Raw genomic sequence first — 25,896 nt, forward strand, 5'->3', positions numbered from 1 at the left:
CGTTTCTCAGACTGGGCAACCGTCTCCTGTTCCTCAGGGACGTTTGGGTCTCCTCAGCAGAGGTCGCATGGGCCAGGGCACCTGTTACCTCTAGACACAAAATTTTCATTTCACGGTCCTGGGATCGTTTTCTTCAAATCCCAACCTACGAGAGACCCCGCTCTAGTCCCGGGTTTTTCTGCCATTGTTTCCCTCCTTAAATCCGGAGTAATCGTTCCCGTCCCAGAACAGGAACGGTTCACAGGCTTCTCTTCGAATCTTTTTGTACTGACAGAGAACGACAAGGTTCGTCCCAGTCCGGATCTCAATTTGCTGAACAAGAAGTTTCGTCGTAGACACTTCAGGACGATATCCCCTCGTTCAGTAATCGCTTCCATGGAGGCTCAGGAATTTCGGTTTCAGACTCCCGAAAGTCTATCCATCTTTCCCGACATTCTAACCGTTGCGGGTGGCTCGTCAACAGGAAGAAGTTCCGTCTTGTTCAGCGCCTCGTATCTCCGGGCATGTTCTTCGACACTTGTCGGACCAGAGTCTTCCTTCCCGAAGACAAGATATCCCTCCTTTGTCAGGAAGTTCGCTTGGTTCTCGGCTCCCCTCCTTTCCGATGGGCCTTAAAGGCCCTAAGGAGGTTGGTTGCAACATCGGAAGCAATTTTCCCTTCGCCCGTTTCATTCAAGACTTCTTCAGCAGGCTATTCTATCACAGGGGACAGGTCTGTCTTCTCCCTGCATCGTCCGATCCGGTTTTCTCCCGGGTCAAATGGTTCCTCGACTGGTGGCCGAGGTCACTTCTCTTATCCCAGAGTAGATCCTTCTCAGCATATCCTTCCTTCCAGTTCCCTGGCAGGTGGTGACGACGGACGCCAGCCCGCTCGGCAGAGGCGCGGGGCTTTGTCTCCTGTTCTTTCAGGGTTGTTGGTCGGCGCAGGAGTCCTCTTTGCCGATCAATGTTCTCGAGTTCCGGATCATCTTTCGGTCTTGCCTTAACTGGGCAAGGATTCTCAGCAGCCTGCCAATTCGAACCCAGACAGACAATGACACAGCAGTGGCATACGTCTACCACCAGGGGTGGACTCGGCGTTCTCTGGCCTCGGCCGAGATTCCAGGATCCTCCTTTGGACAGAGGCAACAGTCCTGGTGAGCTCCGCAGTGCATGTCCCCGGCGTGGACATTTAGGCCGCCGACTTCCTCGGCTTCGAGGGCCTCGCGGCAGAGGAATGGTACTTCAGGAGGTTTCCTGTCGGATTGCTCTTCGATGGGGGACTCCAGAGGTGGTCCTCATGGCGTCCCGATTGAACAGGAGGTCCCTCGGGTCGGCCCAGGGTCCCATGATCCTCTCAGTGGTGTTGACATTTTGGCCATTCCTTGGTCGCAGTTCCTGCTCCCCTATCGGTTCCCACCCCTTCCCTTGCTTTCCAAGCTGTCGAAAAAGATCAAGGCGGGATGGGTGCCGGTCATTCTGATCGTCCCGGATTGGCCCAGGAGGTCTTGGTTTGCAGACATCGTCAATCTTCTCGCGGACACCCCTGGTGCCTTCCAAACAGACCCGATCTGCTGTCTCAGGGTCCGATCTGCCACCCGAATTATCGGTCGCTCAGTTTAACGGCGTGGCTGTGGACTCCACTGTTTTAAGAGCGTCCGGCCTTTCGGCCCGGATGAGTCACACTATAATCCAGGCTAGGAAGCCTTCGTCTTCTTCCAGGATCTACTATTGTACCTGGAAGGCTTACTTTCGCTGATGCGAGTCCAACCGCTTTTAACCTATGTCCTTTTTCCCTGCCTTCCATTTGGTTTTCCTTCAGGCAGGACTGGATTCAGGCTTTGCTCTCAGTTCCCAAAAGGGCCAGGTTCCTGCGCTCTTCTTCCCTTTAAGAAGACTTTATCTCCTCAGCCACAGGTTAAGACCTTCCTTCAAGGAGTAGTCCACGCTGTCCCTCCGTTCAGGGCCTCTGTGGATTCATGGGATTTAAAGGTTGTGTTGGTTGTTCTTAGGGGTTCCCCCCTTTGAGCCTCTCAGGGAGTTTTCCCTGTCAGTTCTATCTCGGAAGGTGGCATTTCTCAGGTCCATCTCTTCGATCCGCCGCGTTTTTGAGTTGACGGCCATTTCCTGCCGACCTCCTTTCTTGATTTTCCACCAGGATAAGGTGGTCCCAGGCCTCCGCCTTCCTTCCTTTCTCGAGGTGGTTTTCATCTTTCCACCTCAACAAGGACTTCGTTCTACCTTCCTTTTGTCCAGCTCCGACTCATCCTCTGGAGCGATCGTTGAACAGGCTGGACCTCGTCAGGGCAGTGAGGATCTTCCTGGCTAGCACGGCCACTTTCCGAAAGATGGATTCTCTTTTCGCCATCCCTGATGGCGTGCGTAGAGGCCTGCCGGCTTCCAAGGCGACGATTGCTCGCTCGATCAGAACGGCAATTTTGGAAGCTTACCGGGTCAAGCACAGAGGGCCCCCTCCTGAGATGAAGGCTCACTCTACCCGGGCAGTCGGCGCTTCCAGTGCGGTACATCACAGGGCTTTCGCCGACCGCTTTGCAAAGCGGCAACCTGGTCTTCCATCCACACGTTTCGCCGAACTACGGCGGACTCCAGCCTGGGCAGAAGGATCCTGCAGGCGGCAGTGGTGAGTCCTCGGACCTGATGGAAGTCTGTTTTTCCCACCCCAGGGACTGCTTTGGGACGTCCCATGGTTCCTGTGTCCCCCAATGAAAGGCGATAGAGAAAACAGGATTTTTGGTTGCTTACCGTAAAATCTGTTTCTCGGAGCCTTCATTGGGGGACACAGCACCCTCCCAAGTTGAACAGCTCTGTTTACTGTCTACGTTTGGGTTCTTTGAACACTCTGAGTGTTTGAAGCTGTTAATCTGTGAAGCGCCGTGGATTTTGTTGGCGCTATATAAAGTTTATTATTATTATATTATTATTCTTTCTCTTTTACACGTTGCTTCTCCTACTGCTTTCTCACTAACTGAATATCCTACTTCCTGTCGGTAGGGTGTACACTGCAGAGGAGGAGCTAACTTTTTTATTTGCATAGTGTCAGCCTCCTAGTGGCAGCAGCATACACCCATGGTTCCTGTATCCCCCAATGAAGGCTCCGAGAAACAGATTTTACGGTAAGCAACCAAAAATCCTGTTTTATTCTTCGGGTCAGAACAATTACAGCGATACCTCATTTATATCTTTTTTTATGTTTTGGCGCTTTTATACGATAAAAACTATTTTATAGAAAAAATAATTATTTTTGCATCACTTTATTCTGAGGACTATAACTTATTTTTTTGCTGATGATGCTGTATGGCGGCTCGTTTTTTGCGGGACAAGATGACGTTTTCAGCGGTACCATGGTTATTTATATCTGTGTTTTTGATCGCGTGTTATTCCATTTTTTGAATAGAAACAAGAGGAAAGAAGCTGCTCAATAGAATCCACACCCAGGGCTAATAAAAAATGATACATAAACTATAACCACAGGAGTTTTATTAACAAACAACAACTTCAAACACATAAAACATAATTAAAAACAACAATACAGAGTACATTTGGCACACATATAGAAATAACATGTCCAAAATACAGATACAAAATGCAAGTCTGCAAACCTGGATTTATATTAAAGAAGTAACTCTCTGGCTCATGGAGCTAATTACAAAAGAATGGGCGAACGTGCACAACCCTATAAAAGACAAAAAACACCTGCCAAAACCAGGGGAAAATCCTTCAAAGAACCACTATCAGGGCAAAGCCACCAAAATCTAGTGGCTCAGATTGTAATAAATCATAGGGTCCAAATGTACCGCATGCCCCTAATAAGGCGACAGAGCTGTAACATACCCCAAGTGAGAGAAGGAGGCACGCCGTCCCCAGGTGCAGACAAGTGTGAACCAAAAGAAACTGCCCAACGCGTATCGCCCTGCTAGAGAGGGCTTGGTCAGGGGAAGGTGTTGTTTGTCAGACGCCCCCTGTATAAATAGTACACATATGGCTTACCTAATAGAGCGCAGGTGAGCAAGATGCCGGCGAAACCGGAAGTGCGGCGCTTAGAGAAAGGAGAACGCCCATCACAAGACGGGACACAGGGTGGACACGCCCCCCATCTAGGTAAGAGGTGCGCAAGCGCGGTCGAACAGCTGAGAGGAGCACAGCTCCTCCTATAGCCGGAGATGTGACCGGCCAGTATGCGTACCCACAGGCGTATAAAGCACAGGGTAATCAGAGCACCTCAGCAGGCTAGGAGAACTGAGGCAGAGATGCGCCGACCGTATACGGGGCGCAGACCGAGGGGTGACAGCACACCCAGTGTAGATCCACATGTGTGCTGCAGTAATAACTTTGCACGGCACAGCCTGGCAGGTGAAAAGATCTATATATATCCAGCAAGAACCTATACACATGCTGCAGTCCGGGAGCTGCAGACATGAACCTACCTATATGCTGTAGTCAAAAACTACCATTTTTTGTTCAGCGGTATGATAATAAAGCGTTGTGTTTTGCCTTTTTTTTTTTTTTTTTCTGTGTTCACTGAAGGGGTTAACTAGTGGGACAGTTTTATAGGTTGGGTCGTTACGGACACGGCCATACTAAATGTGTCGTTTTATTGTTTTTTGTTTTGTTTGTTTTTTCTCCTTCGCCACATTGGGGGACACAGGACTATGGGTGTTATGCTGCTGTCACTAGGAGGCTGACACTAAGAAATGTATTTATGGGAACAATACAGTTATATGAAAAAGTTTTGGCACCAAAGTTTGGAATTGTTTTGTAAAGAGGAATGGTCAAAAATACCTTCATCCAGTATCCAGGAACTCATTAAAAGCTACAGGAAGCGACTAGAGGCTGTTATTTTTGCAAAAGGAGGATCTACTAAATATTAACCCCTTACTGACATCGGACGGGATAGTACGTCCGAGGTCAGATCCCCTGCTTTGATGCAGGGCTCCGCGGTGAGCCCGCATCAAAGCCGGGACATGTCAGCTGTTTTGAACAGCTGACATGTGCCCGCAATAGCGGCGGGTGAAATCGCGATTCACCCGCCGCTATTAACTAGTTAAATGCCGCTGTCAAACGCAGACAGCGGCATTTAACTACCGCATCCGGCCGGGCGGCCGGAAATGACGTCATCGCCGACCCCCGTCACATGATCGGGGGTCGGCGATGTTTCTCCATTGTAACCATAGAGATCGCTGCTATGTAGCAGAGGCAATCATGCTGTGCCTGCTTCTAGCCTCCCATGGAGGCTATTGAAGCATGGCAAAAGTAAAAAAAAAAAGTTACAAAAAATGTGAAAAAAATATAAAAGTTTAAATCACCCCCCTTTCGCCCCAATCAAAATAAATCAATAAAAAAAAATATCAAATCTACGCATATTTGGTATCGCCGCGCTCAGAATCGCCCGATCTATCAATTAAAAAAAAAGCATTAACCTGATCGCTAAACGGCGTAACGAGAAAAAAAATCGAAACGCCAGAATTACGTTTTTTTGGTCGCCGCGACATTGCATTAAAATGCAATAACGGGCGATCAAAAGCACGTATCTGCACCGAATTGGAATAATTAAAAACGCCAGCTCGGCACGCAAAAAATAAGCCCTCATCCGACCCCAGATCATGAAAAATGGAGACGCTACGAGTATCGGAAAATGGCGCAATTTTTTTTTTTTTTTTTTTTTTTTTTTAGCAAAGTTTGGAATTTTTTTTCGCCACTTAGGTAAAAAATAACCTAGTCATGTTAGGTGAACTTGTAATGACCTGAAGAATCATAATGGCAGGTCAGTTTTAGCATTTAGTGAACCTAGCAAAAAAGCCAAGCAAAAAACAAGTTTGGGATTGCACTTTTTTTGCTATTTCACCGCACTTGGAATTTTTTTTCCGTTTTCTAGTACACGACATGGCAAAACCAATGATGTCGTTCAAACGTACAACTCGTCCCGCAAAAAATAAGCCCTCACATGGCCAAATTGACAGAAAAATAAAAAAGTTATGGCTCTGGGAAGGAGGGGAGTGAAAAACTAACACGGAAAAACACAAAATCCCACGGTCATGAAGGGGTTAATGTCACTTTTTCTGGTGGGGTGCCAATACTTATGCACCTGTCAAATTTTGTTTGAATGCAGATTGCACATTTTCTGTTAGTACAATAAACCTCATTTCAAGGCAGAAACATTACTGTGTCCAACAGTTATTAGATATATGAAACTGTTGCAAAAAAAACAATTTTTATAAAACACTAAGCTTAAGATTAATAAGGGTGCCCAAAGTTTTTCATATAACTGTATATATTTTTTTTCTTTATTTTGGAATTTGTTTTATTTTTATTTTTTTACTTTATAACATTGCCCCAGGGGGGCATCATGTTATAGGGTCAGATCGCTGATCTGACACTTTGCAGTGCACTGTGTCAGATCAGCGATCTGACGTGCACTACTGGAGGCTTGCAGGCGCCTGCTCTGAGCCACCACCTCCCTGCAGGACACGGAAGCAGCCCCGCAGCCATATTGGATCCGGGGCCTGCAGGAAGGAGGAGGTAGGAGGCCCTCGGAGAAACGCGATCAAATAGCGTTGCTCCGAGGGTGTCAGGGAAGCACGCAGGGAGCCCCCTCCCTGTACGATGCTTCCCTATACCGCCGCAACACTGCGATCATCTTTGATCGCAGTGTGTCGGGGGCTAATGTGCCAGGAGCGGTCCGTGACTGCTCCTGGCACATATTGCCGGATGTCAGCTGCGATAGTCAGCTGACACCCGGCCACGATCGGCCACGCTCCCCCCGTGAGCGCGGCCGATCGCATATGACGTACTATCCCGTCACTGGGAATTAAGTCCCAGGTCACCTTGACGGGATAGTACATCATATGGGATTAAGGGGTTAAAGGGGTATTCCCATTTCCAAGATCCTATCCCAATATGTAGTAGGTGTAATTATAATAATATTAGCAAATACCCACAATTAGAAATGTATATAGTTCTTCTAATTCATTATGTCTCATTCATTACGACCACTGATATAGTGACAGATATCTGGCTGTTAGTGGTCGTAACCACGGATACCTAAGCTGCTGCAATGTCTGCAAATGAGGAAAGACACATGGCCAATCATAATAACTACATTACATTTCTAATTGGAGCTACTTGCTAATATTATTATACCTACTACATACTGGGATAGGATCTTGGAGATGAGAATACCCTTTTTATTTTGTGAGTCAGTAAAATTACAGCGATGTTACAGTATATAGTCTTGATAAATAATTGCTGTATATACTCGAGTATAAGCCGAGATTTTCAGTGTGCGCGCCGCCCTCTGCCTGAATAGTCACTGCAGAGACCCGGAAGACACAGCGGCGCGTGGCGGTGGAACGGGGACAGGTGAATATCGCAAGTGCCAGTGTCCCCACCTGCTCAGTACAACAGGTATGTCTTTTTTTTTTTTTTAATCGCAGCAGCATACGGGGCATAATATTCTATGGAGCATCTTATGGGGCCATAATAAACCTTTATGCAGCATTATATGGGGCACATTTTGTATGGAGCATCTTATGGGGGCATCATAAACTTTGTGGAGCATTATATGGGGCTCCTGATTCAATATGGATATTCAAAAACACTTAACCTACTGATGTCTCAATTAATTTTACTTTTATTGGTATCTATTTTTATTTTTGACATTTACCGGTAGCTGCTGCATTTTCCACCCTAGGCTTATACTCGAGTCATTAAGTTTTCCCAGTTATTTGTAGCAAAAATAGGGGGGTCGGCTTATACTCGAGTATATACGGTAATATGCTTAAAAAGAGAACCTCAGAGTGAAGTGAAAGGTTGTCTCCCATATTCATTCTTCAGGAGCGCTCCTGATGACGGCCAGTTCGGACTAGTGGCATGGTTGCGTCGTTGACCCAACTATGTGCCCTGCCATGCTGCTAGCTGTGGCAGCGTTGGCTCTGCGGAATCAGAGGGTTGCAGGGACACCCTAAGCCGGCCGAATACAGCACGCTGTCCACTCGGACAACCAGCTCTAGAGCGTGAAAGCGCTGTTTTTCTGGCTGCTGAAATATTTTAGAGTTTCTATAGGTATATTTCATGAACATGCAAATGAATTCTGTGAGTTCGCTGCCTCTAATTATACTTGTATTCTTTTATAGGCTGTAACCGTTTGCATGGAAAAGGGAAGATTTAAGTTGTCATCAGAAGTTCTTGACCGACAGTTTGAAGAATCTGAGACAAACAAGGTCTCTCAAATCTTCATGTGAACGAGCTGCTAAATATATTATGTAATTGTATAGGTACAAGTTCCCAAATCATGAAGGAACTGGAGATCTGAGTAGATCATTTATTGTATAAGTGTCAGGAAGCCATCTAGTGGTGTTTTTGCTAAATGCAAGTCATAAAGGTTATTGTGGCACCGATATTTTATAAGTAATGGTGGATATTTAAGTGTGAATTATCAGTTTTACTTTAGTTTTTGGCTTGCATTGCATGATTTCTACAGATCGAGTTTTTCAGCTTGTGCGCCATATAAGTTTGAGCTAGAATAGTTTTTAACATCTTTTTGTGAGTTTATTTGCTACATTATATGTACTTATAAATAAATACTTATAATTAGCAAATCACACTCATTCTGTCCAGGGAGGTATTCCCTTTAGTGACTAAAATGCCAGAGAAACCTGTCCTGAAATAGGTGCACAGGCACCTGCCCGAATATCACCCTTCCTCCCCTCCATTCATAAGTAGGATGATGTCATGTTTGTTAATCAGTTACACAGGGCCGGTTTTAGACAAATGCTCACATATTGCATGATCACACGCGGACATTTAGGTTGCATTTACATGCACTGTGTCCAAGCTGTTAAACAAGAACAATATTCAAGTCGTTCGATTCTTGTTTATTGGCCTCTTTACATAGGCTGACAAAGACTGATGGGCACAGAACAATCACTAGTCGATCAATCTGTCCCCATACAGTATCATGTCATCAGCAGCACATCTGCCATTTACACAGGACGTTGTGCTGCTGAAAACCAATTATTTTTGTTCTGGCATAAACAATATAATCACCTCATGAATGAGCAGAATTTTGCTTGTTTGTTGGAATATGGCTGTTGCCGCTTTTATGCATTTGTATGCTACATGCAAACATGTATATGACACACATAATGCATGTTACACACACACATATATGCACAGATCACATACAGTATATGCACAGGGCACATACATACAGATACATACATGCACAAAGAACATACGTGGAGACATGTTGCATACACAGAGCATACATACCGTATGTACAGAGACGCATACACAGAGCACATACTTACAGAAACGTGCATGTACAGAACACATGCATACAGATACATACAGTTAGGTCCATATATATTTGGACAGAGACAACATTTTTCTAATTTTGGTTTAGACATTACCACAATGAATTTTAAACAAAACAATTCAGATGCAGTTGAAGTTCAGACTTTCAGCTTTCATTTGAGGGTATCCACATTAAAATTGGATGAAGGGTTTAGGAGTTTCAGCTCCTTAACATGTGCCACCCTGTTTTTAAAGGGACCAAAAGTAATTGGACAGATTCAATAATTTTAAATAAAATGTTCATTTCTAGTACATGGTTGAAAACCCTTTGTTGGCAATGACTGCCTGAAGTCTTGAACTCATGGACATCACCAGACGCTGTGTTTCCTCCTTTTTGATGCTCTGCCAGGCCTTCACTGCGGTGGTTTTCAGTTGTTGTTTGTTTGTGGGCCTTTCTGTCTGAAGTTTAGTCTTTAACAAGTGAAATTCATGCTCAATTGGGTTGAGATCAGGTGACTGACTTGGCCATTCAAGAATATTCCACTTCTTTGCTTTAACCCCTTCATGACCGGGGGATTTTTCGTTTTTCCGTGTTCGTTTTTCGCTCCCCTCCTTCCCAGAGCCATAACTTTTTTATTTTTCCGTCAATTTGGCCATGTGAGGGCTTATTTTTTGCGGGACGAGTTGTACTTTTGAACGACATCATTGGTTTTAGCATGTCGTGTACTAGAAAACGGGAAAAAAATTCCAAGTGCAGTGAAATTGCAAAAAAAGTGCAATCCCACATTGGTTTTTTGTTTGGCTTTTTTGCTAGGTTCACTAAATACTAAAAATGACCTGCCATTATGATTCTCCAGGTCATTACGAGTTCATAGACACCAAACATGACTAGGTTATTTTTTATCTAAGTGGTGAAAATAAATTCCAAACTTTGCTAAAAAAAAAAAAAAAAAAAAAATTGCGCCATTTTCCGATACTCGTAGCGTCTCCATTTATCATCATCTGGGGTCGGTTGAGGGCTTATTTTTTGCGTGCCGAGATGACGTTTTTAATGATAGCATTTCGGTGCAGATACGTTCTTTTGATCGCCCGTTATTGCATTTTAATGCAATGTCGCGGCGACCAAAAAAACGTAATTCTGGCGTTTCAAATTTTTTTCCCGCTACGCTGTTTAGCGATCAGGTTAATACTTTTTTTTAATTGATAGATCGGGCGATTCTGAGCACGGTGATACCAAATATGCGTAGATTTGATATTTTTTTTATTGATTTATTTTGATTGGGGCGAAAGGGGGGTGATTTAAACTTTTATGTTTTTTTTATTTTTTTCACATTTTTTTAAACTTTTTTTTTTAACTTTTGCCATGCTTCAATAGCCTCCATGGGAGGCTAGAAGCAGGCACAGCACGATCGGCTCTGCTACATAGCAGCGATCTGCTGATCGCTGCTATGTAGCAGAATTGCACGTGTGCTGTGAGCGCCGACCACAGGGTGGCGCTCACAGCGACGGGCAATCAGTAACCATAGAGGTCTCAAGGACCTCTATGGTTACAATATACAAGCATCGCCGACCCCCGATCATGTGACGGGGGTCGGCGATGACGTCATTTCCGGCCGCCCGGCCGGAAGCGGTAGTTAAATGCCGCTGTCTGCGTTTGACAGCGGCATTTAACTAGTTAATAGGTGCGGGCAGATCGCGATTCTGCCCGCGCCTATTACGGGCACATGTCAGCTGTTCAAAACAGCTGACATGTCCCGGCTTTGGTGCGGGCTCACCGTGGAGCCCTGCATCAAAGCAGGGGAGCCGGCATCGGACGGTATAGTACGTCCGATGCCGGTAAGGGGTTAATAAACTCCTGGGTTGCTTTGGCTTTATGTTTTGGGTCATTGTCCATCTGTAGTATGAAACGACGACCAATCAGTTTGGCTGCATTTGGCTGGATCTGAGCACACAGTATGGCTCTGAATACCTCAGAATTCATTCTGCTGCTTCTGTCCTGTGTCACATCATCAATAAACACTAGTGACCCGGTGCCACTGGCAGCCATGCATGCCCACGCCATCACAGGGCCTCCGCCGTGTTTTACAGATGATGTGGTATGCTTTGGATCATGAGCTGTACCACGCCGTCATCATACTTTTCTCTTTCTATCATTCTGGTAGAGGTTGATCTTGGTTTCATCTGTCCAAAGAATGTTCTTCCAGAACTGTGCTGGCTTTTTTAGATGTTTTTTAGCAAAGTCCAGTCTAGCCTTTTTATTCTTGATGCTTATGAATGGCTTGCACCGTGCAGTGAACCCTCTGTATTTACTTTCATGCAGTCTTCTCTTTATGGTAGATTTGAATATTGATACGCCGACCTCCTGGAGAGTGTTGTTCACTTGGTTGGCTGTTGTGAAGGGGTTTCTCTTCACCATGGAGATTATTCTGCGATCATCCACCACTGTTGTCTTCCGTGGGCGCCCAGGTCTTTTTGCATTGATGAGTTCACCTGTGCTTTCTTTCTTTCTTAGGATGTACCAAACTGTAGATTTTGCCACTCCTAATATTGTAACAATTTCTCGGATGGTTTTTTTCTGCTTTCGCAGCGTAAGGATGGCTTGTTTCACCTGCATGGAGAGCTCCTTTGACCGCATGTTTACTTCACAGCAAACCTTCCAAATGCAAGCACCACACCTCAAATCAAGTCCAGACCTTTTATCTGCTTAATTGAGAATGACATAACGAAGGGATTGCCCACACCTGTCCATGAAATAGCCTTGGAGTCAATTGTCCAATTACTTTTGGTCCCTTTAAAAACAGGGTGGCACATGCTAAGGAGCTGAAACTCCTAAACCCTTCATCCAATTTTAATGTGGATACCCTCAAATGAAAGCTGAAAGTCTGAACTTCAACTGCATCTGAATTGTTTTGTTTAAAATTCATTGTGGTAATGTCTATAACCAAAATTAGAAAAATGTTGTCTCTGTCCAAATATATATGGACCTAACTGTACATGCACAAAGAACATACATGGAGACATGCTCCATACACAGCACACACATATATACAGAGATGCATACACAGAGCACATATATGCACATAGCAGAGACATACATGCACAAAGAACATACATGGAGACATGCTGCATACACAGAGCATACATACCGTATATACAGAGACGCATACACAGAGCACATATATGCACAGAGCAGATAAATACATCCACAAAGAACATAAATGGAGACCTGCTGCATACACAGCACATACATATATACAGAGACGCATACACAGAGCACATACTTACAGAAACGTGCATGTACAGAAAGCATGCACAAAGAATATACATGGAGACATGCTGCATACACAGTACATACATTTACACAGCACATGCTTACAGAAACGTGCATGCACAGAGCACATACATACAGATACAGTGGGGCAAAAAAGTATTTAGTCAGTCAGCAATAGTGCAAGTTCCACCACTTAAAAAGATGAGAGGCGTCTGTAATTTACATCATAGGTAGACCTCAACTATGGGAGACAAACTGAGAAAAAAAAAATCCAGAAAATCACATTGTCTGTTTTTTAACATTTTATTTGCATATTATGGTGGAAAATAAGTATTTGGTCAGAAACAAAATTTCATCTCAATACTTTGTAATATATCCTTTGTTGGCAATGACAGAGATCAAACGTTTTCTGTAAGTCTTCACAAGGTTGCCACACACTGTTGTTGGTATGTTGGCCCATTCCTCCATGCAGATCTCCTCTAGAGCAGTGATGTTTTTGGCTTTTCGCTTGGCAACACGGACTTTCAACTCCCTCCAAAGGTTTTCTATAGGGTTGAGATCTGAAGACTGCTAGGCCACTCCAGGACCTTGAAATGCTTCTTACGAAGCCACTCCTTCGTTGCCCTGGCGGTGTGCTTTGGATCATTGTCATGTTGAAAGACCCAGACACGTTTCATCTTCAATGCCCTTGCTGATGGAAGGAGGTTTGCACTCAAAATCTCACGATACATGGCCCCATTCATTCTTTCTTGTACCCGGATCAGTCGTCCTGGCCCCTTTGCAGAGAAATAGCCCCAAAGCATGATGTTTCCAGCACCATGCTTTACAGTAGGTATGGTGTTTGATGGATGCAACTCATAGTAACATAGTAACATAGTAACATAGTTAGTAAGGCCGAAAAAAGACATTTGTCCATCCAGTTCAGCCTATATTCCATCATAATAAATACCCAGATCTACGTCCTTCTACAGAACCTAATAATTGTATGATACAATATTGTTCTGCTCCAGGAAGACATCCAGGCCTCTCTTGAACCCCTCGACTGAGTTCGCCATCACCACCTCCTCAGGCAAGCAATTCCAGATTCTCACTGCCCTAACAGTAAAGAATCCTCTTCTATGTTGGTGGAAAAACCTTCTCTCTTCCAGACGCAAAGAATGCCCCCTTGTGCCCGTCACCTTCCTTGGTATAAACAGATCCTCAGCGAGATATTTGTATTGTCCCCTTATATACTTATACATGGTTATTAGATCGCCCCTCAGTCGTCTTTTTTCTAGACTAAATAATCCTAATTTCGCTAATCTATCTGGGTATTGTAGTTCTCCCATCCCCTTTATTAATTTTGTTGCCCTCCTTTGTACTCTCTCTAGTTCCATTATATCCTTCCTGAGCACCGGTGCCCAAAACTGGACACAGTACTCCATGTGCGGTCTAACTAGGGATTTGTACAGAGGCAGTATAATGCTCTCATCATGTGTATCCAGACCTCTTTTAATGCACCCCATGATCCTGTTTGCCTTGGCAGCTGCTGCCTGGCACTCAGTATTCTTTTTCCTCCAAACACGACAAGTTGTGTTTCTACCAAACAGTTCCAGTTTGGTTTCATCAGACCATAGGACATTCTCCCAAAACTCCTCTGGATCATCCAAATGCTCTCTAGCAAACTTCAGACGGGCCCGGACATGTACTGGCTTAAGCAGTGGGACACGTCTGGCACTGCAGGATCTGAGTCCATGGTGGCGTAGTGTGTTACTTATGGTAGGCCATGTTACATTGGTCCCAGCTCTCTGCAGTTCATTCACTAGGTCCCCCCGCGTGGTTCTGGGATTTTTGCTCACCGTTCTTGTGATCATTCTGACCCCACGGGGTGGGATTTTGCATGGAGCCCCAGATCGAGGGAGATTATCAGTGGTCTTGTATGTCTTCCATTTTCTAATTATTGCTCCCACTGTTGATTTTTTCACTCCAAGCTGGTTGGCTATTGCAGATTCAGTCTTCCCAGCCTGGTGCAGGGCTACAATTTTGTTTCTGGTGTCCTTTGACAGCTCTTTGGTCTTCACCATAGTGGAGTTTGGAGTCAGACTGTTTGAGGGTGTGCACAGGTGTCTTTTTATACTGATAACAAGTTTAAACAGGTGCCATTACTACAGGTAATGAGTGGAGGAAAGAGGAGACTCTTAAAGAAGAAGTTACAGGTCTGTGAGAGCCAGAAATCTTGATTGTTTGTTTCTGACCAAATACTTATTTTCCACCATAATATGCAAATAAAATGTTAAAAAAACAGACAATGTGATTTTCTGGATTTCTTTTTCTCAGTTTGTCTCCCATAGTTGAGGTCTACCTATGATGTAAATTACAGACGCCTCTCATCTTTTTAAGTGGTAGAACTTGCAATATTGCTGACTGACTAAATACTTTTTTGCCCCACTGTATATATTTACAACAGAGTATTTTGCCCCACTGTATATACATGCACAAAGAACATACATGGAGACATGCTGCATACACAGCACACACATATATACAGAGATGCATACACAGAGCACATATATGCACAGAGCAGACACATACATGCACAAAGAACATACATGGAGACATGCTGCATGCACAGAGCACGTACACTTACACAGAGCACATGCTTACAGAAACGTGCAAGCACATACACACACTATATAATACTTACCAATCTGTCTCTTCGTCAGTGCTTCTGGACTGTTGCACCGTAAAAGACGTGTGGTGACATCAAAGTCACACGACCGTGATGTCACCAGAGATCCTCAAGCAGTTTCTACCAATGTAGTTTCTGCAGCAAACAGTGAGGGCCCCTAGATAACTAGGGCCCTAGGCAATTGCACAGTAAAGCCCCTTAGCCTCGGCCCTGGCTGTATGTGCATAGTTTCAGTAATGCTTTGACACACATGTTGCCATTGCCTGCAGCTATACAGCAGTACTAAGGGAACCTGAGATTAGAGACTATTGCTGTAGGTCAGAGATGAGCGGATCGATCCATGTTGTTTGCGTTGAATTTCCTGAATTTTGCACAAATTCGTGCATTTTGAGATTCAACTCGTGATTCGTAAAAAAGAAATGTGCTCTGCACCATTTCCCACACTGTTGAAGCATCAGGCATCAGAGAGTGGGTTCATGTCTTTTTGCATGGCCGTTCGATCTTCCCCATAATGACCTGCAGCTATGATATCTAGTGGCTTATCATACCTTGCGTAGCGGTCAGTACCGGGGCCATCACAGATCAGTGGTTCCCAGTGGAGCACAGTTTGCACGGCAGAGTTGTTTTCCATCTCCAGAGTTAGTAGGTAAACCTCTGGGCAGCACGGTGGCTTAGTGGTTAGCACTGGTAATGCAGTGATGGGTCAAATCCCACCAAGGACAACATCTGCAAGGAGTTTGTATGTTCTCCCTGTGTTTGTGTGAGCTTCCTCCGGGTTCTCTGTTTACTTCCCACACTCCAAAGACATACTGATAGGGAACGTAGATTGTGACCCCCATTGGGGACAGCAATAATAGCACTGCGGAATATGATAGCGTTATATAAGTAATGCATAATAAATAATAATAATTATAAATCTCTCTTCTGTAGAGTGTAAGCTCTTTTGTCCAGTGTGATTCTCCTATCCCCTCATTTATTTTCTGAGTAATTGCAAGTTTTCCGGTAATGAAATTCATGCAGATTTATTCACATCAAATCAAAATTTTTGGGAAAATTTGGCGAAGTTGGTGAATTCACCTTTCAAACGATTTGCTCATCCGTACTATAAATGCTTAAAACGTGGTTTTGTAGTGGGTTATGTCCTCAAGTAAAGCAGATAGTGATAAAACGTAAAATACTTATTCTGTTTTTTTTTTTCCCTTAGTATTTGAGGATGAAAATGTCTATGGTGATTGCTAAAAAAGACCCATACCATGAGTTCCTGAATCATTTTTCTTATGCCAAAATGTTAAAGAAAATCAACTCTTACATCAGTCTCATGTTGACCAGAAGGCGTCCTGTCGTTTTACTGCAGGTGAATTAACTTTGGTGTCGGGATTTGCAAGCAGGTTGTAAGTAAGTGGTCCTGTTCACACTGGCATCATGGCTACCTATGAGGGTATGTGCACACGTATTTTTGAGGGCTGCGGATTTTTCCGCAGCGGATTTCATAAATCTGAAGGTAAAAGGCACTGCGTTTTACTTGCGGATTTACCGCGGATTTTGTGCGGATTACACCTGCGGATTCCTATTAAGGAGCAGGTGTAAACCGCTGCGGAATCCGCACAAAGAATTGACATGCTGCGGAATGTAACCCGCAGCGTTTCCACATGTTTTTTTTCCGCAGCATTGGCACTGCGGATTGCTTTTTCCATAGGTTTACATTGTACTGTAAACGCATGGGAAACCGCTGCGGATCCGCAGCAAAATCCGCAACGTGTGCACATAGCCTTATACCAAAGCGAGGACAGCTGTGCTGAATCTTTTTTTGTTTTTTTGTTTGGAAATTGCAAGTTGTGACTAAGCCTGTAGACTTTAAGACGATTCAAATGTAGTTTACATAATACATGAGGGTACTTTTTTTTTCACACCTTCCATAAATGACAGCATTTCTGAAATGTGTTGTTGTATTTTAGGCCTCACACTTGTTTCTCTTATGTTATTTTACTAAACTGCTAGATCAATAATCATTATCTGTCTCTTCTGTGTGCATTCTGGGATGTGCTGCCTGTCTCCTTATTGAAAATAAGTGAAATGTTTTCATTTTGTAATTTTTAGGCAGCAACAAAAATGGTAGAGGCCAAAGGGAATTTGGAAGTCCAATCAAGAGAGAATGAAGCACCAAGTAATATAAGGTATTACCAATACTGTACAGCATAGTAGTGGGCCTTGTTCTATTATGTTTTTTTATTAATACTTAAAGGAATTGTCCAGTCTAAATTGGTAAGTCTGCAGTCACTCTGTGTGACTGCAGGCTCATGAATCCCCCCCACCAAAAGCAATCACTGGGCTCTGCAAGGATTTGCCTCTTTCTGAGCCACGACCGGCGGGGACGTATGCGTTATGCCAGAACCCGACTAGTGGGCGCAACCTCTCTCCATACACTTGTAGGGCGCTGCCTTGCTCAATACCTAGTGACGCGCCACTAGATGAACTCTGACTGGGACTATATATAACGTATACGTACCCACCGGTCCCGGCTCAGGAACTGGTGAATCCTCGCAGTACACAGTGCGTGCGTTGCAGGGACTCCCGATAAGAATGTAAGTACTTGGATAAGAATACAGTAATTAACCAGAGCCAGCATGGATTTTTAGCAAACAAGTCATGCCACACTAATCTAATTTCCTTCTATGATGGAATCACTGACTGAGTGGATCAGGGTAATGCGGTAGATATAGTATTTCTCGACTGCAGCAAAGCATTTGATAAAGTATCTCATACTATCCTTATTGAAAAATTGACCAAGTATGGGATTGACAAGGCTATGGTTAGGTGGATTCATAACTGGCTCAGTGATCGTACTCAGAGTGGTAATAAATGGTTGCACATCCAATTGGATGAGTGTTTCAAGTGGAGTTCCACAAGGCTCTGTCCTGGCCACGGTGTTGTTCAATATTTTTTATAAATGATCTAGATTAGGGAATTGAAGGTAAACTAAAAAGCTAGGAGAGATGGCTATTAGAGTTGAGCAAATTTGTTTGGGTCCCCGCCTATTCAGCAAGCTTTAGCGCTTCTGTGTAAGCCACAGCAGGAGCCCAGATACATGGAGTGCGCCAGCTGTTCGGGGCCGCAGCTGCATATGTCGCGGCTGTGTCACAGTCACAGCACATGCATAGAGAGCCCAACAAACAGACTATCTATGCATGTGCTGTGACAGTGACACATGCAGCTGCGGCGCTGATCAGCCAGCGCGCTCCATGTATTCGGGTTCCCCCTGTAGCTTATTCGGTAAGTGCTATAGCTTGCCGAATAATCGGGGACCCAAACAAATTCACCCAACTCTAATAGCTAACACTAAAGAAGATAGAGAAAGAGGATTCAGAAGGATCTAGATAAGCTTGAACAATGGGCAGCGACTAATAGAATGGTATTTAACCCCTTTCTGACCTCGGACGGGATAGTACGTCCGAGGTCAGATCCCCTGCTTTGATTTGGGCTCCGGCGGTGAGCCCGCATCAAAGCCGGGACATGTCAGCTGTTTTGAACAGCTGACATGTGCCCGCAATAGCAACGGGTGGAATCGCAATCCACCCGCCGCTATTAACTAGTTAAATGCCGCTGTCAAACGCTGACAGCGGCATTTAACTACTGCTTCCGGCCATCGGGCCGGAAATGAGCGCATCACTGAACCCCGTCACAAGGCTGTAATTCAGCTACATAGGCGCGATCTGATGATCGCTCCTATGTAGCTGAGCCAATCCAGTTGTCCCAGCTTCTAGCCTCCCATGGCTATTGAAGCATGGCAAAAGTAAAAAAAAAAATGAAAGTTTAAAAAAAATATATATAAAAAAATAAAAAATGAAAATTTAAATCACCCCCTTTTTACCCCTTTCAAAGTAAAACAATAAAAAAACAAATATACACATATTTGGTATCGCCGCGCTCAGAATCGCCCGATCTAATAAAAAAGAAAGGATTAACCTGATCGCTAAACGGCGTAGCGAGAAAAAAATTCAAAACACCCGAATTATGTTTTTTTGGTCGCCGCGACATTGCATTAAAATGCAATAATAGGCGATTAAAAGAATATATCTGCACCAAAATGGTCTCATTAAAAACGTCAGCTCGGCGCGCAAAAAATAAGCCCTCACCTGACCCCAGATCACGAAAAATGGAGACGCTACGGGTATCGCAAAATGGCACAAATTTTTTTTTTCTTTTTTTTTGCAGAGTTTGGAAAAAAATTTTAACCACTTAGATAAAAAGGAACCTAGACATGTTTGGTGTCTATGAACTCGTAATGACCTGGAGAATCATAATGGCAGGTCAGTTTCAGCATTTAGTGAACATAGCCAAGCAAAAAAACAATTTTTTTGCACTTTTTTTTGCAATTTCGCCGCACTTGGAATCTTTTTCCCGTTTTCTAGTAGACGACATGGTAAAACCAATGATGTCATTCAAAAGCAAATCTCGTCCCGCAAAAAATAAGCCCTCACATGGCCATAGTGACGGAAAAATAAAAAAGTTATGGCTCTGGGAAGAGGGGAGTGAAAAACGAACACGGAAAAACGGAAAATCCCAAGGTCATGAAGGGGTTAACAGGGAGAAATGCAAGATTCTACATGTGGGCAAGAAAAACGAAAATTACATCTACAGAATAGGAGGAATAAAATTAAGCAACAGCACATGTTAAAAAGACTTGGGTACACTAATAGACTACAGATTACACATGAGTCAGCAGAGTGATGCAGCTGCAGGAAGCGCAAACACCGTTCTGGGATATATTAAGAGAAGCATAGGGTCTAGATCACATGAAGTAATTATCCCCCTCTACTCCTCCTTGGTCAGGCCTCATCTGAAATACTGTGTCCAGTTCTGGGCACCACATTTTCAAAAATAAATTGAAAAACTGGAGCAAGTTGAGAGAAGCGCCACCAGGATGGTGAGCGGACTGTCCTGAAAGGAATAGTTAAGTCTAGGAAGGTTTAGATTGCAAAAAAGAAGGCTAAGAGGAGACTTAAAGGGAACCTGTCACCTGAATTTGGCGTGATCGGTTTTCGGTCATATGGGCGGGGTTATCGGGTGTTTGATTCACTCTTTCGTTACCCGCTGGCTGCATGCTGGCCGCAATATTGGATTGAAGTTCATTCTCTGTCCTCCGTAGTACATGCCTGCGCAAGGCAATCTTGCCTTGCGCAGTATGCTTTGCCCAACTGCGGGCAAAGCTGAAAAGCATTAGTGCGCATGCGCCGGCGCACTATGTCCCGGAACACAGCAAAATAACATTTTAATCAGTATAACGGCGCCAACATGACACTCTGTAGGTTGCTGAGCACAATCCTGCTGACAGGTTCACTTTAAAGCCAGAGTAAATAATACCGGTCTTGAAGAATCAGGCTCTGTTATCCATTTCTTTATAGCATTTGATATTCTTTGTAAGTGTCAATTCTCTGTACAAATTGAAATGATGACATTCTCCCGCTACTGATGGGAGAGAATGAGCTTGTTTCATAATGCATCTTAATATTGAATTCCATGTCTAATACGCCGGGAGCTAAACTCATTTGTTTCTGTCTTTATTTTACAAGTAACAAATCACCAGATTCGGTTGCACACAATGCAGATAAAGTAACGGAAAGGTAATATATGTTTGCTTTAGTTTTCCAATATTTTTTTCCTTTACATTTCCAAGACCCCCTGCTTGTGGTCTGTGAATGAGAGCGGTTATTGTGTGTACCCTGCTTATATCCAGGCGGCACATGCACCGGGCCAGTAATGGTATCAGATCTCTTCTCTAAAAAGCCATATACCTTTACATTTGTTTGTCAGATAAGAGGTATGTGATAAGAAAATTATTAGAAGATGTCAGTTCTTGTTTGTGGGAAGGAAAATTACAAGCAGCCTTGCAACTATATCAAAAATGTAAAAAAAAGTTTGACTTGCTCTCCCAGTATGGAAGAATTAATTTATGTCAATTGCTTATATTTCACCAACATATTCCACATCACCAGCTTGATACTATTCACATGAGTGCTTGATCTCCATGAAACTCGTAATGTAATTTTGCACCATAGGGTCACTGTTCATTGGAAGCTAGTAATGGTGCGTCAGGGGCTTTAGGTGGTCAGGGCACCTAACTGCTTACTGACCACCAATACGACTAAAAACTGACCTGAGATATAAGAGAATAGTGTCCCCGAAAATGAAGCAGCTGTGAGCTGTACACTATAGCGGACACCCTGCTGCATCAATCATGATCGGGTTTGCACCAACCATCAATGTTTAACCCATTAGATGCTATCAATAGTGACTATGGCATCTAGATGGCTTACAGAGTGTGGGGGTTTCCTCTGATCCTGATGATTACCATGCCAATTCACAACCAAAATAATTTAGGGCCCAAAAATTATTCCTTTCCGGTTATGCCATGTTGCATTTATTCCTGAAAAGGTTCCAGCATATATACCTACCTCCAAAATCATATGTGGTAATTGTTATTTATTAACTATTTTGTGTGGTATGATTATCTGGATTAAAGGGATAATCATTAAAATTTTGAAAATTGCTAATTTTTAGACATTTTTTGTCAAATGTCTGATATTTTATAAATAAAAAATATCAGCCAAAACTTACCATTGTCATAAAATATGTCACACAAAAACAAATTCTCAAAATCGCTGGGATGTGTTGAAACATTCCAGATCTTATCATTCACGTAAGGTGACACGTGTCAGATTTTGAAAAACTTGGCCTGGTCAGTAAGGGGGTAGCTTTCTGTAACATCAAGGTAGCCCCACGTTGTGTCCACATATTGTTCACCAGTGGGGAAATGGTTTTAAGATCTGACTGCATTAGAGCTGCAGCCACCAGGAACAGAGAAGGCTTTGATCATGGCTATTAGCCCTCTGTGATATGTGATCTACGCATTGTGGAAGATGGATGGACCCCCTTGTAGTTGCTTAGGCAATATTGTGGAACAAGTTTGCAACTAGGTAAATATCCCCCTGGGTTGCCTCTTGTAGGAGCCTGCTATGCAATAACAGGGTGTACCCTTATTCATATTTTTATTTATAAACAGTAAATACTAACTTCTATGTGCCCCAATATCATACGAATTACAACCTTTTTACTATCAAGAAAAGAGGAGGGGGGGAGAGGAAAAGTTAGGAGCTTGACACGCCGAGATATGCATCTGTAAACCGTTGCAAATGAATGCAACTGGTGGGTGCAGTACCTGCTGGTGATTTCAGCTGAAGTAGAAGAAAGGAAAAGGGAATATCCAGCACGTCCATCCAGTGTAAGTAAAATATCCAAAATTTATTGAAGCATTTTAAAAAACAATATTAAAAAAGAGAGAGGGAGACTCTCTCTGCCTGACGCGTTTCTGGCGCACCACGGCGCCCTTAGTCATAGGAACTAATACCATCTAGATGAACAGGTTTATATATAGCAAGGAACCAATCACAGACATAGCAATCAATTGCATTGAAAAAGGCTGCAGCTAAACACACATAACAAGACTTTTTTCTCCTATTTCAAATACACTGAAATTGCATAAATATATACTTTAAATTGCCGCAAGATCTATCTGTTAGTTCAATATATATAAAAAAGGTCATTCCTGTAATTCATACCGTGTGGCTGTTTAGTATCTAAAGTCAGAATCCAAAAGGCTTCCCGCAGTGCTAATTGTTTCTTCCAATCTCCACCTCTAGGTGACTGACTAACCCTTTCTATGCCAAAAAATGAAAAATCTGATAGGTCTCCTTTATGTACAGAAATAAAATGTTTCGTAGCCCCAGAATAGCCTGAATTATTGTTATTTATATTTGCTATGTGTTCTGAAATTCTTTTTTTGATTTTCCTTGTGGTGTAACCTATATAGCAAATGTTTCAAGCCTTACATTTTATGCAGTATATGACGTGGTCAGAATCACAATTAATAAATGATTTTATATTATAAGTAACATTGTGATTCGAGGAAAAAGTAGTTCTTTTGTTGTCTGCAAATTGGCAGACATTACATCTGTTGCCAGAACATTTAAAAAAACCTTTTATTGATAGCCATGATGTGGGAGTTTTTTTCTGGCGCACCATACTGGGAGACAAAATATTCCCCAGTGTGCAACCTCTCCTGGCCACTACTCTGCATCCATTCTGAAGAATTGTGCATAAAGATTTGTCCTGATTGACTACAGGGAGATATTTAAGAATGATCTGTTTAATTTTATTGTACTGACTGCTATAAGCGGTAGAAAAAGTAATCTGCGTTTCAGGAGCAGCACTTGCATTTTCACTGTCAGAATACAATAAATCAGCACGTGGAATTTTGGAAACATGTCTGAATGCATGTCTTATATTAGATTGTTTATATCCCCTATCAAATAATCTATCAGAAATAAGATGACTTTCCTTGTGGAAACTTTCCTCACTAGAGCAAATTCTTCTCGCTCTCGTGAGCTCACCCCTAGGAATGGCATGAATGGTATGTCGAGGGTGTGCGCTTGAAGACATCAGGATTGTGTTTCCAGAATTGTCTTTTCTATAAAGAGAAGTATTAACCCTATGTGTTGTATTGCTGCCTGTAAGTTGCACTTCCAAGAATGAAACCTCGTTTGATGGAATGCCGCTGGTGAAACGAAGGTTACACTTGTTGTTATTCAAATAGAGCATGAAATCAGAAAACTTAGTCACACCCCCTTGCCAAATTAGCAGAATATCATCCACAAATCTCCCATACCAATTAAGGTATGGGAGAAATGGATTATCATCTGTGAATATGTAGGTTTCTTCCCACCATGCCATAAATAAAACGGCTAAAGATGGGGAGAATTTAGACCCCATAGGAGCACCCATGGTCTGGATGAAGTACTCATTTTGAAACATAAAAAAATTATGCTTAAGTAAGTAATGTAGAGACGCAAGAATGAACCATTTCAATGAATCTGAATAGCTACTATACTTACTTAGATGATGTTCAATTGCTGTCATAGCCAAAGAATGGGGAATGCAAGAATATAAATTTGTGACATCGCAAGTTACAAAAGAATAATTATGACACCATTGAAAAGTATCAAAAACCTTTAAAACTGTTGAGGTGTCTTTAAGGTACCCTGGAATTCTTGGGATCAAAGGTTGGAGATACTCGTCAATCAAATGACTGAGGTTTTCATTAAGGGAACCCATCCCAGAAATTATAGGTCGTAACGGTGGGGGGAAAACGTTTTTATGCGTTTTTGGGAGCCCATGGAAAATGGGAGTAATTGAATGTTCAGGCAATAGCCATTTGTAAATCTTATTGCTGATAACCCCCAATCTCTGTGCTTTATTGAGTATTTCAGTCATGTCATATTTAAAGGATAAAGTGGGGTCAGATCTTAAAGAAGTATATGTGCTAGTATCCTGTATAATAGACATTATCAACTTACAATACAAAGCAGTGTCTATGACTACTATACAGCCCCCTTTGTCTGACTGGCGGACTGTCAAAAAAAATCATATTGTACCAGGGAAAATAATGCGTCTCTTTCCTTTATGGAACAATGTACTTTACTCACTTTAACTTCTCTTCAGGAAGAAAATTTTGCCAAGAATAAAATAAAGGACGAGGATGTGCAGGTGCTTTCATCTAATCTGGCATATTATCCCCTCCAATCAAGGGTTCCTGCCTTAGACCTTTTTCAGACTCTGGTCGAACAAGATTTGAAAAAATTACATGCTGAAACCCGGAGTGCAAACCACCAAAGTAACCTGAGTAGAGACCAATCTCAGGCTGTTAGAGATTTACAACGTAATTACAACTTGACAGTCCGCCAGTCAGACAAAGGGGGCTGTATAGTAGTCATAGACACTGCTTTGTATTTGCGTTTCACCAGCGGCATTCCATCAAACGAGGTTTCATTCTTGGATGTGCTCCTTACAGGCAGCAATACAACACATAGGGTTAATACTTCTCTTTATAGAAAAGACAATTCTGGAAACACAATCCTGATGTCTTCCAGCGCACACCCTCGACATACCATTCATGCCATTCCTAGGGGTGAGCTCACGAGAGCGAGAAGAATTTGCTCTAGTGAGGAAAGTTTCCACAAGGAAAGTCATCTTATTTCTGATAGATTATTTGATAGGGGATATAAACAATCTAATATAAGACATGCATTCAGACATGTTTCCAAAATTCCACGTGCTGATTTATTGTATTCTGACAGTGAAAATGCAAGTGCTGCTCCTGAAACGCAGATTACTTTTTCTACCGCTTATAGCAGTCAGTACTAGTGTTGAGCATTCCGATACCGCAAGTATCGGGTATCGGCCGATACTTGCGGTATCGGAATTCCGATACCGAGATCCGATACTTTTGTGGTATCGGGTATCGGTATCGGATACATAGAGATGTGTAAAATAAAGAATTAAAATAAAAAATATTGATATATTTACCTCTCCGGCGGCCCCTGGACTCAGCGCGGGTAAGCGGCAGGCTTCGTTGTTCAAAATCAGCGCTTTTAGGACCTGAGAATCACGTCCCGGCTTCTGATTGGTCGCGGGCCGCCCATGTGACCGCCACGCGACCAATCACAAGCCGCGACGTCACCGCAAGCTATTAACGCGCTCATTTTTAAAAATGAGCGCGTTAATGGCTTTCAAAGACGTAGCGGCTTGTGATTGGTCGCGGCCACGCGACCAA

The 25,896-nt window shown here is 43.1% G+C and overlaps 1 protein-coding gene across 2 annotated transcripts in view; it reads left to right on the top strand.

Moving 5' to 3' along the window:
• Nucleotides 1-25,896, top strand: part of TERF1 (telomeric repeat binding factor 1) — a 72,575-nt gene that overhangs the window by 24,186 nt on the left and 22,493 nt on the right. Inside the window, exons 4-7 of one of the 2 annotated variants that reach the window (XM_069731479.1) lie at nucleotides 8,130-8,216; nucleotides 16,435-16,584; nucleotides 17,328-17,404; nucleotides 20,801-20,851. In XM_069731479.1, coding sequence (XP_069587580.1) covers nucleotides 8,130-8,216; nucleotides 16,435-16,584; nucleotides 17,328-17,404; nucleotides 20,801-20,851 — 365 coding nt within the window. The remainder of the gene's footprint in view (nucleotides 1-8,129; nucleotides 8,217-16,434; nucleotides 16,585-17,327; nucleotides 17,405-20,800; nucleotides 20,852-25,896) is intronic. The other variant, XM_069731478.1, reaches the window with a different exon arrangement.

This window comes from Ranitomeya imitator, chromosome 6 (genome assembly GCF_032444005.1).
Source record: "Ranitomeya imitator isolate aRanImi1 chromosome 6, aRanImi1.pri, whole genome shotgun sequence".
NCBI classification, from domain to species: Eukaryota; Metazoa; Chordata; class Amphibia; order Anura; family Dendrobatidae; genus Ranitomeya; species Ranitomeya imitator.